General features: G+C 45.5%; 1 protein-coding gene across 1 annotated transcript; it reads right to left on the reverse strand.

Annotated features, from left to right (window-relative positions):
• Nucleotides 1–1,936: 1,936 nt before the first annotated feature.
• ARIH2 (ariadne RBR E3 ubiquitin protein ligase 2) lies at nucleotides 1,937–20,787 on the reverse strand (the record flags this gene model as incomplete). Its single annotated transcript, XM_073591836.1, is given in 8 exon segments — nucleotides 1,937–2,586; nucleotides 4,930–5,013; nucleotides 6,177–6,245; nucleotides 11,330–11,473; nucleotides 14,040–14,191; nucleotides 17,221–17,242; nucleotides 18,348–18,398; nucleotides 20,670–20,787. Coding segments are annotated over 8 exon segments (712 nt in total), but the record flags the coding sequence as incomplete, so codon positions are not given.
• Between the last annotated feature and the right edge of the window lie 6,355 nt (nucleotides 20,788–27,142).

Below are 27,142 nucleotides of genomic sequence, written 5' to 3' on the forward strand. Positions count from 1 at the left end.
GCTCCCTGATCAAGCGTCCTACACCGTCGCCATCTTGGACACGCCCCTTGGGTTCAGGGATTGTTTTTTTTTTAATAGATTTGCAAAGATTTCAAACAAACTTCTGAGACGTTGTCATTATGGGGTATGGTTGGTATAATTTTGAGGAAAATTAATGAATTTAATCCATTTTGGAATAAGGCTGTAACATAAAATGTGGAAAAAGTGAAGCGCTGTGAATACTTTTCAGATGCACTGTATAAAATATATGAAAAGATAAAGTATTACTAAAAGGAGAAGGGGGCACTGGAATGAGGATTCAACACTAGCACAACAGATAGGACATATAAGCCATTGCCGGTCGACAGACCTTTTCCAGTCATGCTCCTTCACAAGAAGCCGGCTGGCTTAACAGAAACTGCCCGACATACGGCCCATGTGTACTAAGCTTTACCCTACGACTAATGCCTCGTACACACGATTGGATTGTTGGCCAACAAAACCATAGAATTTTGTCCGAAGGGCGTAGGCCCAAACTTGTCTTGCAAACACACGGCCACACAATTGTTGGCCAACAATTACGAACGTAGTGACGTACTACGTGGTTTTTCAGCTCTTTAGCGCCACCCTTTGGGCTCCTTCTGCTAATTTCGTTTGAACGGCCGTTCGTCAACCAGACATGTTGCGGGATCGGAGGAGATAACGTGTTATTTATTATTGGCCTTGGAGTTATTGCTTTGACATTAATTTTTTGGTTGAATAATAATCATTTGATTTGGTATATTTTCTTTATTTTTGGATGCATAGAATGCACTTTTTGTTTAAATTCTATTGGGAGATAGCATGTCTAATTTTATTTTTTTAATGCACAATAAAAAAATTGTGTAGAATAATACTTGGCTATGTGTTTTACTTCAAATGACAGTTTGGGAGTCGGCAGTTACATTTAAAAAAAATACAATGTAAAATTGACAAGGGGCACCAACATAGTTGTATCTTTGATCTTATAAACTCCGGGATAATGGTGTTGTGGTAACATACCCAAAAAAAAACCCCATAATAATATTATTCTTGATATCACTAGAAAAAAAAAAAGCCTTTAAAAATTCGTTTGCAATAACTCCATCAGTATCACCAGCAAAGCATCTTCATTATTATCCCATTAAAGAAGAGAATTGTGCGCTGCATTTGGAGATTTCATAATTTGCTGCGTCACGAATGTTAATTCTCCATTACGAACGCTAGTTTACAAGACCGACCGCTTCCGAGCATGCGTGTTTGTACTTTGGACTTTTGTCCGACGGACTTGTATACACACACTCGGAAAATCCGACAACACACATTTGTCCGCAGAAAATTTGAGAACATGCTAGCCAACATTTGCTGGCGGAAAGTCCGACAACAATTGTCCGATGGAGCGTACACACGGTCGGATTTACCGACAACAGCCTGTCAATGAACATATCCCCTCGGAAAGTCCGATCCTGTGTACGAGGCTTTAGACCATTCTGAGTGAAAGGCACCAAGTGAGGAGGGTCTGGTTGGAGCTACAGTGGTTTTGTCTGGAACGATAAAGTTTTACCAATGCAGATGTCAATGGAGTACAGTCTTATTGTTTGAGAAAGGCTCACTTACAATTCCAATAACACAGCAGCAAAAGCAGGACCCCCCCCCCCCCCCCATTCAAAGGTTCACACACAACAATGGAAACCTGTCAGAGGTTGTAACTCTTTCCCACTTTTATGGGAGGGTGAAAAGGCTTTGGCAGGAGTTCCACTTTATATATCAAATTTGCATGGAACAATGATTTCAGGAACCAAAGACATCTTCTTCTTCTTCCAAATACTTAATGACAAGATTTGTCTCATCAGATTGTAAACACACAGTAGGATGACACTAGCTGTCTTCCTCATTATCCTTTTTTGAAGCAAAATAAAAAAACTCTGAAAAAATTAAAGGATTTTAAAAAGTGTTTTTGTTTTTTTTGTAATTCTAGGGTTTTTTTTCTGTATAATTGTACAACAGTTCAAAATGACAGTTTGCATAATAATCTAATTCTATTAACAGCCATTCAAAAAATTGAACTACTTTTTTTCCAACACTTGCCATCCGGAACATAATGAAGAAAAAAAAATTTTGATCGACCCTTTCATTGCCCAGGTGTTTCCAGCAGCAGGCTAGCAGGGGCAAAGAAAGGGTTAACTTTAAAGTTGGGGGGGGGGGGGGGGGGGGACAAAAAAAAAAAAGGAGCAGGGCAGGAAAGAATAGAGGTAAGAAGAGAACAACTGTCAAAAGGATGTGTTTTTTGTTGGTTATTCTGGCAGTAGTCTGAGTTTGGGAGTCAGAAGAAGAAAAAAAAAAGGATTGGGGAAAAAAAATAAAAAATAACAAGACTAGGTTTGGTACAGCGAGCAGGGTAAGGAGGTGATTTTCTTCACATTCCTCAAAAGCTACTTGTGTTTCTTCGCAGCATCAATTTTCCGTCACTCCACCACATGCTCAAGCTTTTCTAGGACAAAAACAGGCTTCTGATGCTTATGTGTCATGAAAGTCCTTTAGCAAAGTTCTTCTGCGCTGCTCAGCTATATGCATCTGGTTCTCCAGGTCCTGGGGTGGAGGGGAAGAAAGAAGAGAGTGTGATGGTTCACTGTTAAACCACTGCAGATATACTATATTACCAAAAGTATTGGGACACCTGCCTTTACATGCACTATAATAGCATCCCAGTCTTAGTCCGTAGGGTTCAATATTGAGTTGGCCCACCCTTTACAGCTGTAACAACTTCAACTCTTCTGGGAAGGATGTACACAAGGTTTAGGAGTGTGTCTATGGGAATGTTTGACCATTCTTCCAGAAGTGCATTGGTGAAGTCAGGCACTGATGTTGGGCGAGAAGGCCTGTCTCGCTGTCTCCACTCTAATTCTTCCCAAAGGTGTTCTTTTGGGTTGAGGTCAGGACTCCATGGAGGCCAGTCAAGTTCCTCCAACCCAAACTCGCTCACCCATGTCTTTATGGACCTTGCTTTGTGCACTGGTCCAAATCATTTGGTGGAGGGGGGATTATGGTGTGGGGGTTGTTTCTTAGCCCCTTAAGCTGCAGGAGTTCGGCTTCCCTAGCTTGTGCGGCATTCATGGTCTAGCACATGAGTGCACAAACAGTTGCCCTCCAGCTGTTGTGGAACTACAAGTCGCATGAGGCATTGCAAGGATGATAGTTACAAGCATGACTCCCAAGGGTAGGGGCATGATAGGACTTGTAGTTCTGCAACAGCTGGAGGGCCACAGGTTGAGCACCCATGGTTTAGCACTAAGGTCTTAGACGCTAAGGGCTTGAGTTTTTCACCCCGACAGCAGCGTAGCACCAGGCCATACCATTTCTTTTTGTTGGTAACCTGAGAATTCCTTTTGCTAACCGGTTTGTAACATACAAGAGACACTCCCAAACACACCCACTGCAAGCTTCTTCTTGCCACACACCCGCCACACTATGTGAGAGGCTGTCTGGGTTCTAGCTGCTGTGGATACAGAAAATTCAGATTGGGGGCAACGCACGTGTTAACACGCACTTCTGCAAGGCACCTGCTCTCTGTGCAATGCATTGCAAGTCATTGTGACTGTCACTCCCGTCTCCTAGCACATTGTAGAGTACAACCCACCGCGGCACACTCTGATGCACATACTGTGCGATGTGGGGTGTTGCACATTTACATTTTTTCATTCTTTGTGGTGTACAGGCGGCCTATTCATAGAGTGTGAATGGGCATTAAAAGGTAACTAAGTGATCTTTCAGACTGAATTAAAGTTTCAGTGTTTCTTGCATAGTACTGAATGCACCAGTGATTTCATCATCTGCCTGGAAAAATCTTTAGCATAAAAGGAAGGGACAGACATCTGGTCGGTAATTTGAGCATGGAAATGTCTTTGGTTTTGATTGACATACGTCGCCCTTCCAGAGCTCCTTGCTGCAAAGACCAGTTATAGGTGGAGGCAGTGGCCACTTGTTTGTACTGTTAATATATTGGTCAGACAGTGCACCGACACACCTTTGTGCTGGATGTCCAGTGCGCCCCTGTGCCTTTAAAGTGGAGTTCCGCTTAAAAAAAAAAAAAATTAAAAGTCAGCAGCTACAAATAGTGCAGCTGCTGACTTTTAATAATCAGACACTTATCTGTCACAGGGTCCAGCGATGCGGAGGAACAAAGCCCAGCTCCTCTCTGCGGCGCCGGCATTGTCACTGTGGGTGCCCAGGTGAGGCTTCACAGCCGGGCACGCGCGAGCCGCGCTGCGACTGGCCAGGCAATCATCTGGGACCTGTGACATGTCCTAGGTGATTGCCGAGAGGGAGGGGGGAGAGGTGATCTTCCTTCCGGTGCCACGGGTGCGCCAGGAGGAAGTGGGAGCTGGAACCCTCTAGAAAGAGGGTCCCCCCCCCCTCTTTTTTGGGTGGAACTCGGCTTTAAGGAGAGGTGGGCTCCTTCCAGGCTCACCTGCCCTCTGCCTATCCATTATAATGCATGTGCTTCCATTGTGGAGACTCTCGGAAGTTAGAGCTAGGGACTACAGAAAATGGGGTTCCTTGGCTGGGCCTGTAGCTTACGCATGTATTTGCAAATGTGTGCATACTAAACCCCTATTTTTAATGCATATTCTTAGGTTAATTCCATTGGTGGCAGGCTAGACATCAAGTCAAGCTTTGAATTTTCTTGGCTTTTGTTTGACATGCGTCGTCCTTCTAGTGCAAAGACCAGTTATAGGTGGGGGGCAGTGGCCACTTGTTTCTAAAGGGACACACATCTGTTTTACCTGAAACTGGACCATAAGGTGGGACTGTCCTCCCTAAATAACCAGCCCTATAAAAAGGGGATTCTAAATGCTTGTTACTAAAGCCATGAAGGTGTAAAGTAAAAGTTGTACTACAGTATAGAAAAAAAAGCTGTACCTTAATACTTACCCCTCTATCATAACTGTCTGCTCTCTCCACTTTCCATGAAAGGTTTTCAATCTCCGCCTCTAGCTGTGCCTGCTGATACTCAAACTACAAAAGAAATTACAGTGTGTTAGGTAGACAGCGCTGACTGTATTATGAAATGTGAATTGTGTCTGCAAGAGAGGAAACGTGCCAAGACACAGCAAGGACGATCAGAAGCGATGTATTACTGTCTGCAGTGACAAGAAATATAAATAAAAGGTGTGAATAAACTAAGCAAACCATTACAGTAACATCTGCAGCCTATCAGTTCATCTGACATTTGCTACATCACTGAGAATGCTGCCTATTCAATCACAAGAGATCACTGACACCACTATGAGAGTGCAGCCTATCCAATCACTGGAGATCAGTGACATCACTAATGATGTAATCCATCTAGAAATGAGTGACAATGAGAGAATGCAGCCAATCTGTTCAGTATAGATCAGTATCATCACAGAGAATGCAGCCTATCCATTCACCAGAAACATCACTGAGAATGAAGCCTATCCATTCAGAGACACTGGTGACAACACAGAAGGAAGCCTATCAATTCACTAGATAAAAGTAACATGACACAGTGCAGCCTATCAAGTCACTAGAGAATAATGACATCTCTGGGATGATGCAGCCTATCCCTATCCTAGAGATCAGAGACATCTCTGGGATGATGCAGCCTATCCCTATCCTAGAGATCAGAGACATCTCTGGGATGATGCAGCCTATCCCTATCCTAGAGATCAGAGACATCTCTGGGATGATGCAGCCTATCCCTATCCTAGAGATCAGAGACATCTCTGGGATGATGCAGCCTATCCCTATCCTAGAGATCAGAGACATCTCTGGGATATTGCAGCCTATCCCTATCCTAGAGATCAGAGACATCTCTGGGATGATGCAGCCTATCCATATCCTAGAGATCAGAGACATCTCTGGGATGATGCAGCCTATCCATATCCTACAGATCAGAGACATCTCTGGGATGATGCAGCCTATCCATATCCTACAGATCAGAGACATCTCTGGGATGATGCAGCCTATCCATATCCTAGAGATCAGAGACATCTCTGGGATGATGCAGCCTATCCATATCCTAGAGATCAGAGACATCTCTGGGATGATGCAGCCTATCCATATCCTAGACATCAGAGACATTACAGTCAAACATTATACCAAAACGTACACAGTTGCTGTTTTCGTTTTATGATATGACAGATCCTTATACTTACAAGCTTCTTTCTGGGGCCTGACTCCATGTAGTAAGCATAGGGATATGTGTATTGCAGAGTGTATCGGCACTGGGAAGGAAAAAAGAAAATATCAGTTGCAAGTCCTTCTACTGATCTTCAATATTAAACACAGATTCATGTACTCATCTTACAAACTCACACCGATTTAAAATGAGCTATTCCACACCATACTGGTCCTTTACTTTTAGGCAGAGAATGGAGAGATAGAGATGAACTTCAAGCAAGCAGCCTAATATAGGTATGAAATGTATAAATACAAAATACTTTACTCTGAAAAACATTTCAGCCATTCTTTGGATCCAAGCACCAGTGTCACAGCCATCCCCAGGTGGTCAGTGAACCCATTTTTCTCTACTGCAGTTAAGCAACCTGGCCTGCTCAAGAACAGACCTCCACCTGCTGATTTAACGATGATAGGGCATTGATATTGAAGCAACACCTATGAAGTCATTCTGGTACTCTTTTAATCAAGTTTACAGTGGCTGTACACCCGCAGCTTTCCGAGTACCTGAACAGTGACAGCATCTCGTAGGATGCATTCGCCTATTGCCCTAAACCTTCCCACCCCGCTCAGTTGATTTTAAATTCAACTTTTAACAAGCCAGGATGGTGCTCGTAGGGTCACACACTGCTCACATTTCAGTCGATTTAAGATCTTTTTACACTGGTGCGACCTGAAAATCGTGCGATTTTGCCACGACTTGAAGCAATGCCTGTGTAGTGTTGAGGTCTGGGGACCTCAAGTCGCCTCAAAGTCAGACCAAAGTAGTGCAGGGACTACTTTGAAGATGCACAGATATGAATGGTACTCATTGAAAATCAAGGAGTACGACTTGTCATGCGACTTTGCAGTCCCAAGTCACACAAGTGTGAAAGGGGCCTCAGCAGGAATTGGCCAAAATTTAATACACCTGAGGCCAGTCTAAGCTGTTCACTACAAATGGCATGAGAATCAGGGTGGACTGGATAGAGGCTGAAACAAACAAGGCTCTTCATCCTCCTCTACAATCTAAATTACACTCGCTGATATCCCTCAATGCGTTCAGCAATAAAAATTTGGATCGATGCGATAAAATACATATAAATCACAGAAGTTACTTGCACTCATTTTGCAAATAAATATCACTGAATCAGCGCATCTGCAATACATCTTATTACCAAGAGAGGTCAGTGTTACACCGTCATATATAGAAACTATTATATTGGCCATAAAAAACAAAAAATCTATATATCTCTCTAGAGATAGATATGGATATAGAGATATTGATATATATATTTTTACATATTTATATTTATATTAGAGGTAGCCCAATATGGGTTTTTCTCTGGCCGATGCTTAGAAATCACGGCGGCTGATGGCCGATATATGATGCAGATTTTTTTGGGCCGATATGTTAGGCCAATTTTTTTTTTCTTTTTTTTTCTCCCTTTATCTCAAAAAATTTAACTCTTTGCACACTGGGGTGTTTTTCAAGCGCTTTTGGGCTAAAAATAGCGCCTGTAAAGCGCCTGCAAAACAGCTCCCCTGCAGTCTCAGTGTGAAAGCCCGAGTGCTTTCACACTGAGGCGATGCGCTGGCAGGATGTTAAAAAAAAAAGTCCTGCAAGCAGCATCTTTGGAGCGGTGTATACCGCACCTCCACCACTCCTGCCCATTGAAATGAATGGGCACCGCTGCCGAAGCGCCTGCAAAGCGATTCGGCAGCGGCGTTACGCGGGCGCATTTAACCACTTCATCGGCTGCTAGCTGGGTTATAGGCGCCCCGCTAGAAGCCGAATAGCGCCACTAAAATGACGATAAAGCGCCGCTAAAACCAGCAGCATTTTACCGTCAACGCCTGGCCGCTCCAGTGTGAAAGCAGCCTTAAGTAATAAGTGATACAGAAAATTTCTTACATTTTTTAAACATTTATTAAACAAAACAAACCTCCAATCAGTTCACTTGTATGTTTAATTTAGATAAAAAAAAAAAACTACTATCTTAAATATTAAATACACAAAAACAGGTAATCAAAACTTTTGGATGAAAAAAAAAAAAATCGGCTAACTTTACTGTTTTTTTTTTTTTTAATTCATTAGTGTATTTTTTCCCAAAAAATTGCATTTGAAAGACCGCTGCACAAATGCTGTGTGACATATAATGTTGCAACAACCGCTATTTTATTCCCTAGGGTCTCTGCTAAAATATATATGAACACAACACCGGTCCAATGGCAGGACGTCAATGCTAGGAGGCGGGGCGTGACTACGAGCAGAGCCGAGTACACAGGAGATTCAGCTCTATTTCAGCGGCGCTCATTCCCACCTTTCCCTCCGATGTGATGTGAACGTGTTAACACTTATACATATACTCGCACAGAGATCAAAATACTCCCCTCGACAATGACTTCATCTGCTTTTTTTTTTTTTCTCCAGAAGAGCAGAGCCATCTTAGTTTAGGAGTCAGCATCTATTCTCTGGACCGAGATGCCACCTCAGAGATGACCCAATATTGTAAATCCTGGTCACAGGTAAATGATTGCCGCTAAAATAGGGTACCAAGAGGGGGGGTGGAGGTTCACAACAGGCAGTATGTCACAGAAAAAGAACATAAGGCAAGTCTGTATGTGATGTGGCTCACTTTTGTGGCAGCTTGGTATAGAAGCAAGAAGTAACTCTGTATAGATAGTTGGCTCTTGTGTCTCTTTTCTCCTAAGTGTAGCAATAAGAGTCATTTTAATAGACGGCAAAAAAAAATCCTCACAAAAGAGAGCATAAAATCAGACATATAGCGCAGAAGGAGGAGTCTTAGTCAACAGGAGTTGCGGTCTGCGTCCAGGTGGAGCGGAAGGGCTGGGTTCACAACTCTCAGGGGCACCGGAGGATCTCTGTGCTTCCTGGTCCGTGGAATGCACACCCGGCAGATGCGACACACAAACTGAATACGCATTTGCAGAGCATGGGGCTCCTTCAGGCCTGAAGGAGCGTGTGATCCGCAAACACGTCGCCAGCTACATTTCTTACATCACGTCCGCCAGGAGGAGGCACCGACAACCTCCGGCCCTTCCACTCCACCTGGACGAAGACCGGAACTTCTAATGACTAGGACTTACCCACCTACCGCGCTATATGCCTGATTTTATGCTCCCACTGAGTTAATATTTTTTTACCCTCTATTCAAATTACTTTTATCGCTACACTTAGTAGGTGCTTGTGTCTCCTTTCTCCTTGTAAATACTGGTGCCTGTGCAGTTCTTTGCGGTGTTCATAAATGTCTGACACAGATAGACCCCCTAATCCAACCCCTTAACTTGCGACTTTCTAAAAACTTACAACGTACAGTCTGAACACTGACTACACAATATGTTCTTGTATATTGTGACATGTCAGGAATGTATTAGTTACATAAACTTTAAAGTGGGCCTTTCACCAACAATGAATTTCTTTTATTTGCATCCTTTTGGTCTGTTAAATATACAATTGGAAGCATTGTTATATCTGTTTGATAAGTTAAAAACAAATCGTTGATCATGTCAGAAATTCAGAGCTGTCTTGTGACTTCTCCACACTTCCAGCGTTAGCTCAAAGACGATTTAATACTCCTAGTTCTTAACTTGGACTACAGAATAAACCTTTATGCTGTACAGATCTGAGAGTGGGAGTGGTTGAATCGTTTAGTATAAGGGCTGACAACACTTAGGCTGGCCATACATTATACAATTTTCTATTAGATTCCCCAAAACCACATAACAGGGGTATTCAATTAAAATTCACAGAGGTCCGACCAGTAAAATTTTTTACTCTCCCAAAATTCCCATCAGTTTCCCCTTCACAATAGCTGGCTTAGGCACCCTGCACATCACCCCCTCTTTACAATAGTGTACTGAACCCCCTTCACACCTTTATTCACAGCAGCCCTCAACCCCCTTCACATCGTCACCCCCGACCCACAGTACTGTCCTCTGCCAATTTCACATCACCCACCCCCCCCAACAGAACCGTGCCCCCTTCATATCACCCCCCACTGTACTTTCCTTTGCCCCTTCACATCACCCCCCAGCAGAACTGTGCCCCCTTCAATACCTCCTCCCCCAAACACTGTCCCTTTACATCTCCCGCAACAGCACTGCCCCCCTCTCACATCACAACCCCCCCCCACAATAGTATGCCCTGCCCTCCTCACATTAACATCCCCCCCAACAGCATTGTCCACTTTTACATCACCCCCCCCGCCCAGCACTGCCCCCCCTTTATATCTCCCTCCCCCCCTTACATTACCACAACCCCCCAGTATGCCCTGTCCTCACATTAAAACCCCCCCCCCCCAACAGCATTGTCCTCCTTTACATCACCCGCCCTCCATTTACATTACACCTCCCCCTCACAGGACTGCCCCTCTTCACGTTTTACTGTGTCCTTCGGCATCATGGTCATTTGGACCCTCTCTCTGCATCGAGAGGAGGACTTCCAGTGCACGCCCCATCCCGGAATCATGTATCCCTCCCTCCCCTGTGCCTGGAGTCCATCTGCCGGCCTACTAATGTCCGGCACAGCTGTGCCCACGCACATGCACAGAACGTCCTCGGGCACATCCCGTCGCGCCTGTGATGTCACACGCTCAAGGCGTGGCTGTTTACCTGCTGCATCTCAGCGGTGTTCTACCAGTGGCTCCTAAATGGTGTGACCGTGGGTCTGGATGGAACAGTGGCTAGGTCCGGATTTGGACCCCAGTTAGCCATTGAGTGATGCCCGCCATACAATATGAGGTCCAACCTAAAAACATTCAATTTGTATTGCACTACATAGTTGAAGGCAAATCTAAAGGAAATTGAATAAGAACATTCTATAATGTATGGCCAGCTTTAGGCCCCGAAAATGCTGTGCGATTAGCCCATAACAGACACAGAAGCCGAGTGCATTTCTGGCACCTCAACCGGTATTTGCTGGCATATTTTGTAATGGGATAAAACGTGTGGAAATGTGCATGCATTGCAAATGTTTGCTTTTTTTTTTTTTTTTTGCCTTAACATACACTTTAAAGTACAATCTAGAAATTCTGTTACATTAACAGAATGTCCCATAAGCAGCTCAGTAGGATTTTGAGAAGGAAAGTGAAATGTTAGATGAAAAGGCCGGTTCTATTTCCCAACTTACCTTTGCCAGCAGCTTGGCAGCATTCTGTAAGTACTGCCAGTCAATCCAGGTGCCGAGGTTGTTCATGACCCGCTCCTGGATCTTTTCTTGGATTTGCTGGTAGGTCTGGGCTTCCAGCTGCAGACTTTTATTGTGATTCTCCCACTGACAAAAATAAAATAAAAATTATAATAATTTTTCATTGTTATTTATTACAGGTACTTATATAGTGCTGTCAATTTACGCAGCCCTTTACATATATTGTACATTAACATCAGTCCCTACCCTAGTGGAGCTTACAATCTACAGTCCCTAACATACACAAACACACACACACACACACACACACACACACAAACACACACACACACTAGGGCCAATTTAGACAGGAGTCAATTAACAACCTACCAGCATTTCTTGAGTGTGGGAGGAAACCCACGCAGGCACAGGGAGAAAATGCAAACTCCAGGCAGGTAGTGCAATAGTTGGGAGTCAATCATCTATACAAAGGACTTGTTAATATCTAAAAAAAGGAAATTTAACCATTTTCCTACTGGGTACTTTCACCTCCTTCCTGCCCAGGCCAATTTTCAGCTTTCAGTGCTGTCACACTTTGAATGACAATTGCGCGGTCATGCAACACTGTACCCATATAACATTTTTATATTTTTCTTTCCACACAAATCAAGCTTTCTTTTGGAGGTAATAAATCAACACTGGATTTTATATTTTTTGCTAAACAAACAAAAAAAGAAGAAAATGTTGAAAAAAAAAAAAAATAAACTTTTCTCCTTCACTGATGTTTGCTGATGACGCGGCACTGATAGGTGACACTGATTGAAAGCACTGCCGATCTCCCTTTAACACATGCCGGTTATTGTCTCTCTTCTCCCCTCACACAAAGAAAAGTCGATAACCGGCTTGTGTTTACTTCCGTGATCAACTGTCATTGGACACAGCTGATAACGTGGTAAAGTCCGAAGTACTTGGTGATCACAGAGTACGGCACGTAGGTAGCGCAATCACGGAAGGACGTCAATAGCGCCCCCCTGCAAAGTAAAGTAAGCCTGCGCTGTAGTGCATCCCCCTTATATTTTGCTACTGCCCGTAAGAACAGGGGAGGCAGAGACGAGAGTGCCTGGGCTGCACAGAGAGGTGCAGGATATGTAGAAGGCGTTCTGTCCTCCTCTCTGCTGCCAACTACTGAGGCAAGGTTGGGGGTGTCCCAGCTGCAGAAGAGCTACAAGGGCCACATAAAACAGCCTGGTGGGCCAGATTTGACCCACAGGCCTTGTGTTTGACACATGTGCTTTAGATCACACACTTGGATGATGGTCTGCCTGAGCCACCTAGAGGTCGTGGAAATCGAAGCTGATGTTCCCCCAACATAAGGTACATCTAGGATGACAAAAAGGGAATCGGTCTTCCTGAGAAAGGCAGGGGCTGAAAAACTGACAGCCTGAACCACATTCAGACACTAGAGAATGTCTTTTGGTGAGTGACGGGGAATGGACGTAATGAGCTACATGGGACAGTGCTGACAGCCAAACACTAGTCCAGTCCCAACCGCAGGAAGGAGAGGATTCATCCCACAGAGAAACTCCTAGAGTGGAAGCCCTGAAAACACACCAAGTTTAGTATAATTTTTATGTCTCATTACAGACCTTGCAAGAAGTAAAATTCTTAGCTTCTAGCAAGCTCCTGTCCCCCAGACTCCTGACAGCCAAGTCCCCCATGCTAACTGGGTGCCCAGGATTCCTGCCCAGGCTGACAGGCTGCCATCAGTCGTAAGGATTATTCCAAAAAACATGGGTATAAAGAATTTTCAAAACTTCAGAACCGGATTCTTGAGCCACCAGGAAAGGACTGCGTGGTCTTTGGTGACAGATGAATCAGTCCAGAGACTGGGTTGATTTGTCCCATTATCACAGAATGCTGCGTTGTAGAGGTCTTGAGTAAACTTGGAAAAATGGAAACTCTCATGCAAAAGCAGAGAAAGTCAGAAATCTGTGCCTGGAAAGTCTGAAGTTTCTTCTGTGTGGTGACACAGGAAGGTTGCAGGTAAGAAATTGAGGTAGGTGGAAGAGGAACAGGGAGCGAAACTCCAATTTGAAATCCTGGGATACAACCTCCTGCACTCAGGTGTCTGAGATGCAAGCTGTCCAAACGTCCATAAAGGTTCGTAAACGTCCTCCAGCGTGTATGAAGAGAACCTGTTCCTCAAAAGCCATGCAACTTGAAGGTCACGTGGTTCAAATGCTTCTTGCACAAAAGGTTCCACAGTCTAGATCTAGCCAATTGTCACAACTCAATTTAAATGCTATAGCCATCTTCTCAATGCCTGCAAAATGCCAGGGGTCAACCGCAATAGTAGTTCGATCTCTTGGAAGAGATTTTGACCAATCAGGCATGGTTAGTCACAGCCAGGATTGGTTGAAGGGCAGGGACAATCAGTGAGAATAGGGCTCTAGAAAGAGCTTTTAACCACTTAGGCATTTTGGAGAAAACAGTGTCACCCTCGAGGCTGTGTATATATCACAGAAGTGGTTGAACAGAATTATAAATCATTTGGCAGATAAGGCAAATAAATGTGTATTTAGTCACTTGAAGTTCTGCTTTAGGTAATTGCAATTTTAATTGTGTAACGGAACTACTAAAACCCACTAGTTTGATTTTGAACTTACTTATAAGCAATCTAACATCACAAAAGTGCGCTCAGGCCTTCTCTTACCCTCTCGAAGTAGAAGAGATATTTCTTGAGGGCTTCTCTAGCCTGGGCCTGCTGACTCTGGTTTACAATATCGGGATTCTCTTTATACCGGCTGCATTCATAATACTCGCTGCCGTGTGTTTTCCAGTCGCCAAGGCACATCCAGCAAAAGTCTGAAAACACAAAGCAAAGTTACACTTAAATTTTCCAACAAAACAGTGAACATTTAGGGAGATTTATGAAAAACAAAAACAAAAAAAACACGCAACATTTAGGGCTCATTTACACTTGCTTCGACTTTAAACACACATTGTGCCTACCACTTCAACTTGCTTTTCAGATGTGTTTTGCTTCTGATGCTTCAGTGATAGTTTTTTGAAGCTTTAATAAAGCTTGGCAAAATGCTGTGTGTTGATTTTCTATTTGTTTTAAAAGGAGCCCAGTAGAAGCCCAGCTCATTGGTACCCCTGTTCAGAAAACCCTCTGCTTATTCGTACCCTCGTTCAACAGATCCCACGCTCAGTAGTAACCCCCCCCAAGCCCTGCCGATGCCCCACTCAGTAGTAACCCCCCAGCTCTGCCAATGCCCCACTCAATAGTAACCCCCAGCTCTGCCGATGCCCCACTCAATAGTAACCCCCAGCTCTGCCGATGCCCCACTCAATAGTAACCCCCAGCTCTGCCGATGCCCCACTCAATAGTAACCCCCAGCTCTGCCGATGCCCCACTCAATAGTAACCCCCAGCTCTGCCGATGCCCCACTCAATAGTAACCCCCAGCTCTGCCGATGCCCCACTCAATAGTAACCCCCAGCTCTGCCGATGCCCCACTCAATAGTAACCCCCAGCTCTGCCGATGCCCCACTCAATAGTAACCCCCAGCTCTGCCGATGCCCCACTCAATAGTAACCCCCAGCTCTGCCGATGCCCCACTCAATAGTAACCCCCAGCTCTGCCGATGCCCCACTCAATAGTAACCCCCAGCTCTGCCGATGCCCCACTCAATAGTAACCCCCAGCTCTGCCGATGCCCCACTCAATAGTAACCCCCAGCTCTGCCGATGCCCCACTCAATAGTAACCCCCAGCTCTGCCGATGCCCCACTCAATAGTAACCCCCAGCTCTGCCGATGCCCCACTCAATAGTAACCCCCAGCTCTGCCGATGCCCCACTCAATAGTAACCCCCAGCTCTGCCGATGCCCCACTCAATAGTAACCCCCAGCTCTGCCGATGCCCCACTCAATAGTAACCCCCAGCTCTGCCGATGCCCCACTCAATAGTAACCCCCAGCTCTGCCGATGCCCCACTCAATAGTAACCCCCAGCTCTGCCGATGCCCCACTCAATAGTAACCCCCAGCTCTGCCGATGCCCCACTCAATAGTAACCCCCAGCTCTGCCGATGCCCCACTCAATAGTAACCCCCAGCTCTGCCGATGCCCCACTCAATAGTAACCCCCAGCTCTGCCGATGCCCCACTCAGTAGTAACCCCCAGCTCTGCCGATGCCCCACTCAGTAGTAACCCCCAGCTCTGCCGATGCCCCACTCAGTAGTAACCCCCAGCTCTGCCGATGCCCCACTCAGTAGTAACCCCCAGCTCTGCCGATGCCCCACTCAGTAGTAACTCCCAGCTCTGCCGATGCCCCACTCAGTAGTAACTCCCAGCTCTGCCGATGCCCCACTCAGTAGTAACCCCCAGCTCTGCCGATGCCCCACTCAGTAGTAACCCCCAGCTCTGCCGATGCCCCACTCAGTAGTAACCCCCAGCTCTGCCCATGCCCCACTCAGTAGTAACCCCCAACTCTGCCAATGCCCCACTCAGTAGTAACCCTCAACTCTGCCAATGCCACACTCAGTAGTAACCCCCAACTCTGCCAATGCCACACTCAGTAGTAACCCCCAACTCTGCCAATGCCACACTCAGTAGTAACCCCCAACTCTGCCAATGCCACACTCAGTAGTAACCCCCAACTCTGCCAATGCCACACTCAGTAGTAACCCCCAACTCTGCCAATGCCACACTCAGTAGTAACCCCCCAACTCTGCCAATGCCACACTCAGTAGTAACCCCCCAACTCTGCCAATGCCACACTCAGTAGTAACCCCCAACTCTGCCAATGCTCTGTTGATCCTCTGGTTTGCTGAAGCTTCTTTTTCTACGGTCATCACTCACCTCCCGCTATATTTCTCCCACACTGTTCACCACGTGTGACATGTTCTAATTTCTCCTGCCCCAGTCCCCCAACTCTGCTGGTCCTCATCCGCTCAGTCCTCTCTCCCCGGTCCCCCCCCCCCCTTACCCTCTGCTATAGCGTTACCATGTTGCTAGCTGCCCCACTCCAGTCCAGACCCCGCTCACCTGTCTGCTGCTCCACGCCACACACCAGATGTGACATCTGCACCAGACACTTTCAGAATGTATACACATGAACAAGTGGAGACTGCTGATGACGTCTTTCCAGTTTGCTTGTTGGTTGCAATACCCCCCAAACAAAGCTAAAGTAACGCTGAATAAAACTCCAGGTGCTGTAAGTGAGCATTGCCATAGATTTATATGGAGGCTTTGAAGATGCTTTGAAGCACCAAGCAAGCAACATGGGGTATAATTTTTAAAGCAAAGCAAAGCAAAGCGAACGTGAACTGGAATGTAAGGTAACCATTTTATTTAGAGACAGGTGCTTTTTGATTGGTATTCAGAGTGCTTTAAAAAAGCGTGTCCAATGCCACATTATGAAGGAAGTGTAAATGAGCACTAAGTGTACAGACATACATTCACTGTATACACATCAGTTTGCACCAATGTATTTCTTTTCACCATTGTTCTTATTTATTGTCCCCTTTCACTAAAAAAACAAAAAAAAAAAAAAAAACCAAAAAAAAAAACAAAAAAAACAAAAAACAAACCAAAAAAAACCAAAAACAAAAAAGATGTTTAGAAGTTGCAGATGTTTTTTCTTTGTGGTCAGGAACCCATGTGACTGCACTTTTCACCCCTTTTTTGCCAGCTCTTATATTACGTTTTCTGCATAATTGGCAATGATCATGTAACTAGAGAGAAACTGTCACTATGCCCATGTAGTGACCATGCCTCCTGACAGCCCCCCACCTCTAGCATGTTCTAATCACCCATCTGCGCTTCCTTACTGGACCCTAATGGCCCCCTGAACTCATAAGTAAAAGACAGAGATCAGTTAAGATGCTTACCATGCTTGCATTTCGAACATTGCTGTAAGAAACAAAAGACAAAGAATTTAAGTAATCTTACTACAAAGGTGAGTTGGTTCTAAATACAGCAGATTAAAAATGTATGAAAGCATGCTGGGTGTTCAAAGTACATCTAAAGACAATTTATTTTTTCTTTTATACAGTAGGGAAGGGTCAAAACCAAGTCATTTTCTTTGCCATTTTTCTCCCAATTGGAAGATTTCCTATCATGTCCTGTTGGCACAACAGGAAGTGGGATGTAATCTCTTAAAACTGATGGACAGTTGAAACCAAAACAAGCGTCACTAGAAAGTTTCCCATTTATAATCCTGTTGAAGTAAAAACTTAAAAGCGAGGCTCCAATCAAAAGAGGAAGCTCCGCTTGTTAGTATCCTTCCCTTCTCCACTGCCACATGTGGAACTTTTTAGGGGGTGATCTGAGCTGGAAGTATGCCCCCCCTCCCCCGCAGTCTTCTGGTACACATCACAGGTCCGAGAAGACTACGGGACGTAGGGAACTACATGGGACAGTGTTGACAGCCAAACACTAATCCAGTCCCAACTGCAGGAAGGAGAGGATTCGTCCCACAGAAAAACTCCTGGAGTGGAAGCCCTGAAACACACCAAGTCTAGTATGATTTGTATGTCTCATTACGGACCTTGCAAGAAGTAAAATTCTTAGCTTCTAGCAAGCTCATGTTCCCCAGACTCCTCTAACAAGCAAGTCCCCCATGCCAACTAGGTGCCCGAGAGTGTGAGGCAAATCTTTCTGGTGAGTGTACATCCAAACTGCGGAGTGGAGACAGGTTTTGGTCACACGGTGTGGTGTTGGATGAAGTTATCAACTGTTGACCCATAGATCTGACCCTATCAAATATGACTTATGGACTCTAATACACTATGCACGTTATCACTTTTTGGTGTGTTCCTCATATGTTTTTGCTGGTAATTGTTTACCTTTAGCACTACTGTTTACCCATTTATATTTGGTAGCTTGTTTGTTTTTTTAGCTTGCCTAAGTAGCTGATAAATAAAACATTGTCATGGGAATATCAAAAAAATACTAACAGAATGTCAAATTAATCAGTTAACATGGTGAATCCTTGCTTTATAAATGATATACTCACCATGTGATTGCACCCTCCATTTTTTTCAATACAAATATTGCACTTGGGACACTGGAAGTGGAACAGAAAAACATAAATAAATACATATCACCGAGAACACTTTAAGACACTCTGTACAAGAAAGACATTAAAATTGCTTGTAAGGATAAAGCCAAACTTCAAGGTCAGCAACCCCCCCCCCCCCCAGAGTATATATTTTTTTATTATACTTTTTTTCTGAACTCCTCACAGATCCTATGCTGGCAATGTGCTGTCATAACTGCTTTTGCTTTATTATATACACTAACTAGGGGTCTTTCTTTTAAAGACACGTGATGACCACACATACACATGGTACCAGATTTTTTTAGTAGGTGGGAAACAAAAATAATGACATTGCATCAAAATGCAAGATTTGTGTCTGTAAAGACACTGTGCTCCTGCTGTGGACACAGATCTCTGACATTGCTAACAGCTGCTGGAAATGCCATCCTCTCAGCTAAGTCGACGTATCTAAAGTGCCGGAAGGTGAGAACTATTCCTATAGCCATGGAATCTTAGAGACTGACTTACACTGCAGCAGAAGTGGAGGCAGAGCTAAAAGCGACCAGACTTGTTGATAATTTTTCTAGTTAAACATGAACCTGGCTGCTAACTCCGTTGGACTAAAGTACAACCCCCTCCTCCCCAACCCCTTTTCGTATGAAGATGAGAAGTGGTGTTCGGTAGTCCAACAGTGTCAGTCAGAGCTGGCAACACAGCTTGGAATTTTAGTGCAGCAGAAACGTGTTTGTCAGCTCATTAAAGTGTTAAAGCGGATCTAAAGGCTCAAGGTTTTTTACCATCCTGCATTCTATGAAAGGCTCAAGGTTTTTTACCATCCTGCATTCTATGCAGGATGGTAAAAAAACCTTCACTGTGCAGAAGCCCCCTCCCTAACCTTATGTCCACCGTGACGGGGTATCTCTGGCATCTCCACCATATGAACGCAATTTTACCTTGCTTGATTGGCTCCCGCTGCTGTCAATCACAGCCACTGAGCCAATCAGGAGAGAGGGGGCGGGGCCAAGCCACAGTTGTGCGTGTATGGACACACACCCAGCAGCAGCTTGGAAGCAAGCCTGCTTGGGCGCCCCCACTGCAAGCTGCTTGGTCTGGGGGCACTCAGCAGGGGCCAGGAGCGCCAATGAGGGACCCGAGAATAGGATGATCAGGTCTGCACAGAGCAAGTAATAACATGTTTGTTGTTTTAAAATAAGAGACATTAATATCACTTTAAGGCTCCAGTCACACCTGGGCTTTTTGGGACCAGAATTGCTGCCCGCGATCTCAAAACGCACTACAATGACAAAACGCATGTTCAAGTGCCAATATTTTCAATGGCACCTAACACGAGGTGCAGTTTTGCCGCAATTTACTGCGATGCAATTGGGGCAAATCACATTGTGTGAAGCTTGTCGCCCAAAAAAAAGGAGCTTTTGGGCGACAAGCTTCACGTGATGCGATTGCCAATCGCGGCCAATGAAAATAATGGCACCTGAACCTGCGTTTTGCCATTATAGTGCATTTTGAGATCATGGGCGGAAAGGCAGTGATTCTGCCACAATCCCAAAACACCCAGGTGCGAATGGAGTTTAAGAGTTCACCTGATTTCTGACAGACCAAGTGTTTTTCTGCCTTTGCAGCGCTAAAACATGGGGTATGTGCATGTGTTAAAGATGTACTAAATATGCTTTCCTTACTTTGCACAGACATACATACTGAAGTCCAGCACCAGACAAAACCAGAATGGGGAAGGTTTAGAACCCCTGTCAGGTTGGAGTGGTCAATAGGTGATAATACACCTTACTTCCTGTCCATGTGATATGATACCAGAACAGGAAGGGAGGGGAAATGGTCCTTACTTCCTGACCATGTGATATGATACCAGAACAGGAAGGAAGGGGAAGTGGCCCTTACTTCCTGTCCATGTGATATGATACCAGAACAGGAAGGGAGAGGAAATGGGCCATGAATAAAAACCAGAGGTTCTATCCCTTTCCCACATGAGAGAAATGCGAGGGCTGCTATTGCTGACCTCCTTTTAAAAATGGCAGCTCCCTGGCTGTTACTTTGACCTAGTAAATATATATATATATTACTATGTAAATCGCAAAACTCCTTATCTACATACCTGACCCAGGTCAAATCACAGCGGCCAGGCAAAATAGCATTTTCATTATAGGTCACCAATAGCAACGTCAAAGCACTAGGTATATTAGTCAAGATGACCAATCGCTGACCCAGCCTCAAAGCACCACAAAAACGTATCAAACGTCTAAAATCTCCTAACATTTGTCTTACATCTTTAGTGTGAGCACTGATGTAGTTTGCAGTTTCTGAGTCGTCCGCACACTTGGTCAACCATTTTCGGATGGTGGCGCAATCTGTGGGAGCGTGATACATTTGGCGGCAGCGAAAGCTGGGAAAACAAAAAAAAAAAAATACTCTGATGGGTGGGAGGTTAAGTTGAGTCACTGCTTTGGTGAAATATAAACGATTCCATAAACAAATGCCCCATTAATAATCAGTATATGATTCACAGGTATACTTAAAAATTAATTATACATTGTAATATTATTGTGAAATTAAACACTAAAAACATCTGACAGGTAGGGTTTTTATGACAAAAGAGATCATATTGTTCCCTTCTGTCATAAATGCTTCTCAGCAGTAATATACAATGATGCATGTGCAGCCTAGCGTACAATTACAGCACCTTCTGATGTCATTGTGGCCTGGCTTTTGAAGTGGCGGAAACCGCAAGGAAGACCTGCAGAAGATGGATGCGCCTGCGACAGTGCCGACAGAGCAACGCCTGGCAGGTAAGTCTGCCTGCATTCACTATATCTGGTCTCCCACAGTACACAGAACATGGAAATGCAATTATTTTAGTAAATATAAACTGCTAAATACCTTTCCTCATCAGCAGTATATAGCAGTCTTATGAAATCTATCAGTGTCTGGTTAAAACTTGTAGGAGGAGTTTACATTCTCCTATGACTGTTCTATGAGGCTGCATGACCCTCTGTCTGGACAGTGCTGATTGGCCCTGTGCTTCTCACATGCACCATCCCCAAAAAACAAAACCTCTCTAGCAATACACACTAAACTGAGCATGTGCAGAATGCCCCCAAGGCTCTGTAGTATTAAGAGATGAATTGGGGAGAGTAAAAGTAGGGGAGGATCTGAAAAGACAGGATCAAACAGCCTTTTTACACAATGCAGAGGAATAACCCCTTAGATTTCACAGTTCGTACAAGCATGTTTTACTGCATATACAGATTGATTTTACTGTTGTGGGTTTAATAACACCTATAAAAAAAAAAAAAAAAAAAAAAAAAAACACCAAAAAAAAAAAAAAAAAAAAAAAAAAAACCCAGTGGAGTTTAATTTCGCTTTAGGCTCTGTTCACACTAGTGCAACTTCCATGCGACTTTACACTCTCTGGCACAAAGTGAAACAAAGTAGTGCAGGAACCTTTCCAAAGTCGCTTTAAGGGTTCTAAAAGCGCAGAGGCGGGTATTCGGGTCACGTGACCACTTCGACTGTCACAGCAGTCACATGATCGGAAAGCTCCCAATCACTAGTATGCATCAGGAGCTTTCTGGTACCCGCTGGCTCCCATGCTGGGAGCGCGCTCTCAGCACGGTAAGTGGATTACACAGGGCAGCATATATGCAACCACTCAGCGTTAAGGCCCACGCGCCGAGAGGCCGCATATATGTTTGCAGCCAGCGTGAAGAGGTTAAGCTTCATAGATTGGAATGGGTGCCATTGAAGTCAATGGGCTGCGACTTGTCATGCGACTTTGTGTCCAAAAATAGGATTTTTTACTTACCGTAAAATCCATTTCTCTGAGTTCATTGACAGACACAACCTTCATAACGATAGGGTTATATCGCCTCTATTAGGAGTAGGACTAGGCAGAACAAAAAAGCAAAAGAGCACCTGGCTACGCCCATGGGCCGTCCTTAGTATATAACCCCCTCCCTGCTCTAGGTATTCAGTTTAGTAGCAAGCAGTAATAGAAGTATCAAAAGAACTCCATAGAGGGGTGGGTGCTGTGTGTCAATGAACTCAGAGAAATGGATTTTACGGTAAGTAAAAAATCCTATTTTCGCATTCGTTCATTGACAGACACAGCCTTCATAACGATAGGGACATCCCAAAGCAGTGCCAACATGAGGGGTGGGAGAACGAAAAATCCCAAGGCTAATACAAGAGCCAACCAGGTAACAGGAACTTCACCCAGGACACGTTGGAACCCAACCTGAACGATACCCCTTCAAGGAGGGAATAGAGCCTCTAACCAGCGGCCTGCAAAAAACTTGGGGCTAAAAGAGGCATCCGCAGATGCCAACCGTTCACTTCGTAGACTTGTGAACATGTACATTGACGACCAGTGGTCACCTTGCAAACCTGCACAGCGGACGCATGATGACCGAAGGCCCAAGAAGACCTAAGCGCCTGAGAAGAAAGTGCTGCAACAGGAAAAGAGGCACCCGATTCTTGACAGACTAGCCCTCCATCCAGAGAAGGGTTGGAGGAAAAAAAAAAAAAAACTGAACGCCCCTTTCTTGGCCCATCCGCCAATACCCCTTCAGGGCAGATAAGGCAAATTCCTCGGAAAGTGCTGACCAGGGACACAAGAAAAGCAACGCATTGTCCTTATTCAAATGGAAATCCAAGGATGGAACCCTGTAAAAAGGGGCAAAGCACCACCTTAACCTGGGTAAGGTGGACAAGATAACGCCCCCCCTTTTTGACACCCTGTGAGCAGAGGTGATAGCCACCAAGTGAGCACCTTCCACCAGAGTAAGTATTGGAATCTCCCGAATACCTTGAAAGAGAGATAGAGAGGCCACTGGAGAACCGAAATTACCAAGTTCAGATCCCACAGCAGTAGAAGAAACGCACTGGTGGAAATCAGAAAGTCCCCATGACGAAGGAGTGCCACCGCTGTGCGGACGGACTCCATCCTGAACTACTGTACCCCCATAAACCATGTACCATGTCCTACATCCTGTAGAATGAACAGGTTTGAATAAAACCCCTGAAACCATTCCCAGCAAGGGAACATCCTCTACAGCAACAGGGCTTGCACAGCCCCCCCCCGCGGACAACAGCCAGCAGTCTAGCAACAAACCCCTTGGAAGCAAAACTCTTTGGAGGAACACAGCCGGAAAACTATCCTGTAACCGGACAAGATCAAGACTCGGCATGCTGCCATTCAGGGTCGCCCCCCCAAAATACATGTCTCAGCCCCCCTGAGGAAACAGAGAGCTCAGTAACCAGGGTAATTGCGGCCAAGCAACCTAGAGGACAACTGCAGTACCTGGACCAACAGGTCCTCCAATGCAGAAAATACAGGACTCTGCTTCCCTTCCAGGCATGTCAGCTGGACCTTTTAGAAGCCAGAGATTCCTCTATTGGACCCATGGTTGCCTTGAACAGCCTAGAAACAGGGGGGTCCACTACTGGTGGAACAGTCCACTAGTTGAGGAGGGACTCCCCAAAGGGGTATCTTACAGCAAATGTTCTTGGAAACACCAAAGACACTTTGGATACTCCCAGTCCTCATGAACAAATTTGTCAGAATAAGAGGGAGAAGGAAACGCGTTCGCCACGCCAAACCATTTATCCAAAGGGATACCGGCCATCCGCCACAGCCACCGCTGCACCAACTTGAAAAGGTTCCCGCACAGACAATAAGTGCGAAAACCAGCGCCCCTCGACCGAGGCCCTGCACAGGAAGCCCCTCCACAGCACCGGGGCCCCTCACAGGGGCACAAACCTGGGTCCCCTCACAGGGGACACAGACCTGGGGGCCCCTCACAGGGGGCACAGCCTCCCAGGGGACACAAACCCGGGGGGCCCCCCACAGGGGGCACAGACCCAGAGGCACAAGCCATGGCCCCCCACAGGGCACAGACCCCTGCAGCACCACCCCTCATGAAAGGGGGGGGGGGCTGCCACGAGGCCTAGCAGGCTGCAAAAGCCACGGCCTAAATTTCTGGCCGCCCTCCACGAGCACGCAGCCCATGGGGGGAACCGCAGTAGGCCGCAAAAGCCTAAATTTCTGGCCCGCTGGGGGAACTGTAGTAGGCCGCAAACTCCTCGGACTAAATTTTTGGACGCCTGTGGGGGGACCGCAGTAGGGCACGGCCTAAATTTCTGGGGGACCGCGGACTAAATTTTTTAGACGCCCGCGGGGGACCTGTATCCCCCCTGCAGCGTCCCCAGGAAGGAGGGAATGGAAAAGGGGGGGGAATAGAAGCCATCTCCCCAAATCGACCCCCCCCAGGGAGTACCCAGCTGCTCCACCGTGCCTGGACCTGGTGGAGCCCATACTTACCCCTCCTGCAGGGATTGCTTGTGGCACTCCACAGACAGACTCACCTCCCACCTAGATGGAATGGCTGTCGGCCATGGCAACACTGTGACCCAGACGGCAGTAGTCTGGTCATATGTGCCCCTGCGAGACTTTGCTCTCCGGCCGCCCCGGTCCAGAATGGGGCTTGTCGTGGCCGACCCAGCGTGGAGCTAAGGTCTGCGCGCACTTGATGGTCAGGCTGGGGAGACTACCAGGATCTATATTATCCAGCCTGTCACCCAGCCCGCAGTTGATTGCAGATCATCACAGGAAAAAAAGAGAAATAAAACAAATTCCAAAGAACCACAGGTCCCAGCAGGGAGCCAGGTCCTTCTCCTAGACTAGGCATAAAAAAAAAAAAACTGAATACCTAGAGCAGGGAGGGGGTTATATACTAAGGACGGCCCATGGGCGTAGCCAGGTGCTCGTTTGTTTTTTTTTTCTGCCTAGTCCTACTCCTAATAGATGTGATATAACCCTATCGTTATGAAGGCTGTGTGTCAATGAACGAATGAGAAAGTTGCACTATTGTGAATGGAGCCTTAAGGGGAACATAGAGTGTTTTGTGATTATTTTTATATAAACTGTTGTTTTTACTATTGTGCTATTCCAGTCTTTGAGCCAAATACATTTTCTTATAGTAACCCAAGCCTCTGTGTGGTGCATTTTAAAAATCCTTCTGCTGTTTCCCAAGGATGAGTAACATTGCAGTGGTGTAGCAAAAACTAAATTTAACAGACCAGATGGTACAGTCGTTGATAGCGGTACAGCAAGTTAAGTTTGGATTTTCAGCAAACCTGCGCACCGCCTGTCTGTGCTGCTGTAGGAAGAAGCAAATTGGAGGTCCACTCTGTAAAAGCCCAAATCTGTTAAAATAAGAACGCTAAAAATTGACTTCTTTCAGGAATAACTTTTTGGTTAGAGTCAAGGAAAAATGTGCAGCGTGTCCAGACAGGTCACATGGATCTGGCACTTTTACTGCTGAACACGCATGGCAGGTCAGCAAGCCTGGGAAGGACACCAATATGTAAAACTAGGACTGACCTATATAAATCCTCCAAGCACAGCAAGAACCGTTCTGCATGAAGAAACCACACTCTGTTGTATCCACTATAGTAGTGGCCAATATATAATCTAGAAAAGTCAATGAATCTCTTTTGTGACATGAATAATAAAAACATTAAAGAGAAGTTCCACCCGAGGTCCAGTAAAAAAAAAAATTCAAAGTCAGCAGCTACAAATACTGCAGCTGCTGACTTTTAATTGGACACTTACCTGCTCCAGGGTCCAGCGATGCGGGGGATCGAAGCCCCGCTCCTCTGCCCCTCCATTCAGCAGCGCCAGCATTGCAACTGTGGGCACAGGGCTGTGGCTTCACAGCCTGGCACCCACTGCGCATGCGCGAGCAGCGCCGCGCGCCGTGATTGGCCGCTTAGTCACCAGGGACCTGTAATGGGTCCCAGATGATTGACAGGAGGGAGGGAGCAGAGCTGAGCCCTTCCTGTGCCGAGGGGGAAGTGATGTCACCAGCCCAGGCACTGGAAGAGGCAGACTACGAGGGACCACCTAGCAACAGGCATTTAGAGGTAAGTAAAAAAAAAAAAAAAAAATCCCATTTTTTTTGTATTTTTTTTTTAATTTTTCATGTAGTTTTTTTTTTTTTTTGGGTGGAACCCCACTTTAACCTCATTGTTAAAAGGAGAAACAGGGCCAAAGCTCTTTTGGTCATGCCTCTCCTATGGGTCAGAGGAGTGCACTTAGTACTGCACTCCTGAGAGCCAAATTCAGCTGACAGCAGGCTGAAGCCCACATTCAGCTGACGTCACAGACCAAGTCCATGCTCTGCAGGGATCCAGACTATAATGTCGGGATCCACCCAGATGCCTGACCGGCATCTGGCTCAGCCTCTCATAGGTTAAGCCAGCCGCTCCAATTCCCTCAATTGCCCAGCGCTACAGTGAGTGCTGGAGGGAAAGAGCAGAGAACTGGTGACTGACAGTCACCGCATCTCTGATCAATAAAGACAAAGAACTGAGTTATCAGTGGTCTTTGATTGCTCAGTACTCAGCTAGGCTTGTGTTTTTTGTAACCCACACTTCTCTTTTAACCACTCTTATTCTAATCTCCCCTCAACCACATAAGGCTGATTCACACCTATTGCATTTTTAGTGCTTTTTGCATTTTGCTGATTTGCACTACAGTCCATTTACCATGGTTTCCTATGGAACACGTTCTATAGTGCATCAGGCCTGAGATGGAATCTGTTTCATTACTACAGTAGGCACAGACAGTTCCTCTTTTGCAAGGTAAACTTACAAATACCACTAGAGTCAATATGAAGAAAATAACTATTTAGTAATTCAATATATATCAAAAACTGAGACAGATGAAATAATAAATT

The sequence above is a fragment of the Aquarana catesbeiana genome, linkage group LG07, assembly GCF_042186555.1.
Source record: "Aquarana catesbeiana isolate 2022-GZ linkage group LG07, ASM4218655v1, whole genome shotgun sequence".
In the NCBI taxonomy this organism is placed as follows: Eukaryota; Metazoa; Chordata; class Amphibia; order Anura; family Ranidae; genus Aquarana; species Aquarana catesbeiana.